This window comes from Nanorana parkeri, unplaced genomic scaffold (genome assembly GCF_000935625.1).
Source record: "Nanorana parkeri isolate BGI_ZX_2015 unplaced genomic scaffold, ASM93562v1 scaffold3512, whole genome shotgun sequence".
NCBI lineage: Eukaryota > Metazoa > Chordata > Amphibia > Anura > Dicroglossidae > Nanorana > Nanorana parkeri.
The window spans coordinates 14492-19892 of record NW_017309780.1 but is presented as its reverse complement, the minus strand read 5'-3'; the positions used below and the strand labels follow the sequence as shown (position 1 = coordinate 19892).

The following is a 5401-nucleotide window of genomic DNA, read 5'->3' as shown; positions in this document are numbered from 1 at the left end:
AAAGGTCCATTGTGATATGTCTATAACGATTTGGTCATAGACCGCCCTAAGGAGTATCTGATTACCTTTTGGGAATCCGGTTCTCAGCAGCGAAAGGAAGTAGAAGGGGCTGGAGCTGGACTAGCGGAGGTGGGCGGTTCTGGGCAGGGAGTGGCAGTAGAGGGGGCTGGACTAGTGGAGGTGGGCAGTTCTGAGAAGGGAGAGGCAGTAGAGTGGGCTGGACTAACAGGGTTGGGCAGTTCTGAGCAGGGAGTAGCAGTAGAAGGGGCTGGATTAGTGGAGGTGGGCAGTCCTGAGTAGGGAGAGGCAGTAGAGGGGGCTGGACTAGCGGGGGGTGGGCGGTTCTGAGCACGGAGTGGCAGTAGAGTATGCTGAACTAACAGGGTTGGGCAGTTCTGAGCAGGGATTGGCAGCAGCAGGGGCTGGACTAGTGGGGGTGGGCGGTTCTGAGCAGGGAGAGGCAGTAGAGGGAGCTGGATTATTAGAGGTGGGCGGTTCTGAGCAGGGAGTGGCAGTAGAAGGGGCTGGACTAGTGGGGGTGGGCGGTTCTGAGCAGGGAGTGGCAGTAGAAGGGGCTAGGTTAGTGGAGGTAGGCGGTTCTGAGCAGGGAGTGGCAGTAGAGGGGGCTGGACTAGTAGAGGTGGGGGGTTCTGAGCAGTGAAAGGCAGTAGTGTGGGCTCGACTAACAGGGTTGGGTGGTTCTGAGCAGGGAGGGGCAGGAGTGTGGGCTCGACTAAAAGGGTTGGGTGGTGGTTCTGAGGAGGAAAAGGCAGTAGAGGGGACTGGACTAGTGGAGGTGGGTGGTTCTGAGCAGAGTGTGGAAGTAGAGGGGACTGGACTAGTGGAGGTGGGTGGTTCTGAGCAGAGTGTGGAAGTAGAGGGGGCTGGACTAGTGTAGGTGGGTGGTTCTGAGCAGAGTGTGGAAGTAGAGGGGGCTGGACTAGTGGAGGTGGGTGGTTCTGAGCAGAGTGTGGAAGTAGAGGGGGCTGGACTAGTGGAGGTGGGTGGTTCTGAGCAGGAATAAGCCAGGTTAGACTGTATGTATGACATTTTCTGGAGGCCGATGACGTATTTTGTAACCTTTACCTCTCGGAATTGATTGTTCTTCATTGTAGGAGCTCCAGAACAGAACAGACATCATGAGGTGTACTCACCTTCTACAGGTGGTGACCGTGCTTTGCATTACAACAGCCAGTTCCTATGGAAAGTCATCGTCCAAGGGTCGGCATATGGCCTCCGTATTCTCAGACTTGACTCGCGATGAGATGAAGTCCATACAACGTTTTCTCATGGATCAGCAGCAGCTGGAACTGGTTTCTATCCGGAACACATTCGGCAAAAATACAATTTTTATGATGGAGCTGAACTTGCCAAAAAAGAGTAAAGTTCTGAACTTCTTAGACAACGATGGACCCAAACCCCAACGAGAGGCCAAAGTTGTCATTTTGTTCGGGAACCAACCAAACCCCAATGTCACAGAATTCATTGTGGGTCCACTTCCTCACCCCTATTATTTCCAACCCATAACTCCCAAAGGAAATAAGATGATCAAATTTGAGTCACGGCCTGTGACCAATGTGGAATATGAGAGGATCCAAAAGAAGCTGGTGGAGGTCACAAAGGAATTTAATCACATATTGTTGGAGATTACAGGTTTCTCCTTTTATAACTGCTCCAATCGTTGCCTCACCTTCACCGACATTGCCCCTCGTGGCCTCAAGTCTGGAGAACGCAGGTCTTGGATAATCCTACAGAGGTTTGTTGATGGCTTCTTCCTCCACCCTATAGGCTTTGAGATCCTCCTCAATCATCGTTCTCTCAACCCTAAGGAGTGGGCGGTGGAGAAGATCTGGTACAATGGACAATACTTTGATAGCGTCAAGGAACTCATTCAGAAATATGAAAGAAATGAGCTGAACAAAGTGCCCCTCACAGATTTCACTGAGCAGGATCCGTACTCCACATTCATGCCACGCGGAGATTTCAAGACCAACACCAACATTCATGGACCCAAACTGTGTGAACCTCAGGGCAAACGTTACAAAGTTCTGGGTAACTATGTAGAGTATACGGGGTGGAGCTTTGCGTTCCGCGTGCGTGCGTCTGCCGGTTTACAGATCTTCGACATACAGTACAACAATGAACGCATAGCCTATGAGGTCAGCATACAGGAAGCCATCGCATTTTATAGCGGGGTCAGTCCGGCAGCCATGCAGACAAAATACATCGATTCCGGCTGGGCCATGGGAACCGTACACTATGAGCTGGCCAAAGGTATCGACTGCCCCGAAGTGGCCACTTACCTGGACCTGTACAACTTTTATGACACGGATGAGCCTGTGCGTTATAAGAACGCCTTGTGTATCTTTGAGATGCCCACGGGGACTCCCTTACGCCGCCACTTCGACAGCACCCACGATGGTGGCTACAATTTCTATGCCGGGGTAGAGAACCATGTCCTGGTGGTGAGGACAACGTCCACTGTCTACAACTATGACTATATCTGGGACTTTATCTTCTACCACAATGGGGTGATCGAGGTCAAAGTCAGTGCCACCGGTTATATCCATGCCACGTTCTTCACACCCGATGGCCTCCACTATGGAAGTAAGGTGTACAGCCACGTCCTGGGGAACCTGCACACACACCTTATAAACTATAAGGTTGACCTGGACATTGCAGGTAAGAGATTACTCGGCAAGCTCCACCCATCAATCAGCTGATGACCACAGTTGGAGTTCTGCTTCAACATATAAGTAGCGGGATCCCGTGCAGAAGAACATTGTCACGTTGTCTCCTTTCCTCTGTATCTCTCTGCCACCATCTCATCCTCTCACCTTCTTTCAGGTGCTGAAAACAGTTTTGAAACCATAGAGCTGAAATACGAGAACATTTCCAACCCCTGGAGCCCGGGGGACTTCATTGTCCAGTCCCGGATGGACCGTCATCTCAAAGTCAGCGAGAGAGGAGCCGCCTTCAAGTTTGGATCCGCACTGCCTCGGTACCTGATGTTCATGAACCCCAACAAGAAGAACAAGTGGGACCATTATAGGAGCTACCGGATCCAGTACAATTCCCACGCCCACAGCGTGCTTCCTCGGGGATGGGACGCAGAGAAAGGAATCGCCTGGTCCAGGTAATTCTCATCGGGGGAGGTCAGTTCATGGATGGAGGAGGTCCTGAGGGTTGTTTCCTGTAATTCTGTCATGACATGTAATAGAGCGAGCATCACAAAGTACCAAATCAAGTCATGTGATGCACAAACTTCATAACGGTGTGGCGCTCACCCCCGCAGGAGCCGCTGGTGCCCGGTTCATTTCTAGTCTGTCTAGGGTATGATCTTCAGTTGCCCCCCCCCATTAGCACTAACCGCCCTTCTTCTGGTGCCCATAAACTGATGTCCACTCCAGTAGTAAAATGCTAAGTAAACGATTTATCGAACATCTTGTGTGGGAGAGAGGGTAGAGGGGTTCTAGGTGTCCAGAGGTAACCATCAAGAGCTCCAGACTCACCAGACCTTGTAGGCATATCAGTGTAGATCCACTTGGGAGACAGCGGACAGCCAATGATGTAACAGATAAGCAGGGTGGATGCAGATCCTCAACCAGGAAAGACACCGACCATGCTCATGAAGCCCTCTTAGTTCCAGGATACTCCAAGAGCCAGCACTGCTCCCGGTTCTCTTCCTCTATCAGCATCCCAGGTCTCCTCCATGTTGGAGGCATCAGGGAAACCTCTTCCCTCACACCGGCCCAGGCCCACCCCCAGGCCTAGCCTGGAGGGCATGCTGAACAGGACCCAGCCCTATTCCATGGCTGGTCCTGGCTAGTCTGAGCACATGGGAAATACCACCAGCATATGTACCCCATCCCAGCATGCACCACTGGCTGAGAGAGACTCAGTGATTGGTTGCTGTACTGTACATACATTACAGTATCTTCCATTGGCTGTCCCACAATATGACAGAGTCACACTCCGCCCAGGGGGGGGGGGTACAGGTCAGGCTAGACACCGGGAATTAACCAGATAATTGCCACTATAATCCAGCCAGGCCGACTACAGCCCCGGCTATCACTAAATATCTAGTAGCCACACCACAGAAGGTGAGGGGGGGGGGCTACAACGGTAACCAAAAACTTCCTTTAGCTCCCCTGACTGAGGCAAATGATCCTTAATTTGTGCCTCACTCCTCCCCTTCCCAGCCACTGCAGCTCACAGTGGGAGGGTTTCAGCAACAGAAGCAGTGCTGTCAATCCAGAAAGAAGTGGGTGGGACTAGGTGTGGCCAGGTGCTGATTGACAAGCTACAGGCTCCTAAATCAGAAGTCACAATGCTGATAGCCACGCCCCCTGCAACATCATCTCCTCCCACTGTAGTGCAAGCAGACACAGCCTACATGAAGGTGACAGCTCTGCTCTGAATTTAGGAGCGGTGCAGCACTGTTGTCACCCCGTCACAGGAAGCTGCATTAGGTGGACTTCACTGGCGGGATCAACAGGTATTTTGGGGAATTTAATGGGGAAAACTTGCGGAAGGACTCGGAACTAAGTGCTGTGTCTCATGTTTGTAATGGAAGGCCGTTCATAGAAAGAGAAGGAAAACCCAGAAACACTCCCAGGGAAGATGCATCCGTTATTTCTGGAGTCTCTGGATTCATTGTCCATGTCTGTGTGATTGGCAGGTACAGCCTGGCGGTGACGCGGCACAGGGAGTCGGAGCTGACCAGTAACAGTATATATATCCAGTGTGACCCCTGGGATCCCGCCGTCAACTTCGAGAACTTCATCCGCAACAACGAGGACATTGTGAACAAGGTGAGTGCTCTGTCCCCCTTTCTAGTTCATGCAGAGACTGTAGACCCTCAAAGGGTTAGTTCCTTTGTAGGTGGAGTCTGATGGTGGAGTCTGATGGTGGAGTCTGATGGTGGAGTCTGATGGTGGAGTCTGATGGTGGAGTCTGGTGGTGGAGTCTGGTGGTGGAGTCTGGTGGTGGAGTCTGGTGGTGGAGTCTGGTGGTGGAGCCTGATGGTGGAGCCTGATGGTTGAGTCTGTTGGTTGAGTCTGGTGATGGAGTCTGGTGATGGAGTCTGGTGATGGAGTCTGATGGAGGAGTCTGGTGGTGGAGTCTGGTGGTGGAGTCTGGTGGTGGAGTCTGGTGGTGGAGTCTGTTGGTGGAGTCTGTTGGTGGAGTCTGTTGGTGGAGTCTGGTGGTGGAGTCTGGTGGTGGAGTCTGGTGGTGGAGTCAGAAGGTGGAGTCTGGTGGTGGAGTCTGGTGGTGGAGTCAGAAGGTGGAGTCAGAAGGTGGAGTCAGAAGGTGGAGTCTGTTGGTGGAGTCTGCTGGAGGAGTCTGGTGGTGGAGTCTGGTGGTGGAGTCTGGTGGTGGAGTCTGGTGGTGGAGTCTG

The 5401-nt window shown here is 52.2% G+C and overlaps 1 protein-coding gene across 1 annotated transcript in view; it reads left to right on the top strand.

The window, feature by feature from the left end:
- Positions 1–1226: 1226 nt before the first annotated feature.
- Positions 1227–5401, top strand: part of AOC1 (amine oxidase, copper containing 1) — a gene marked incomplete at its 5' end in the record, with an annotated part of 6803 nt that continues 2628 nt past the window's right edge. The window contains 3 exons of the mRNA XM_018575070.1: positions 1227–2682; positions 2848–3136; positions 4682–4814. Coding sequence (XP_018430572.1) covers positions 1227–2682; positions 2848–3136; positions 4682–4814 — 1878 coding nt within the window. The remainder of the gene's footprint in view (positions 2683–2847; positions 3137–4681; positions 4815–5401) is intronic.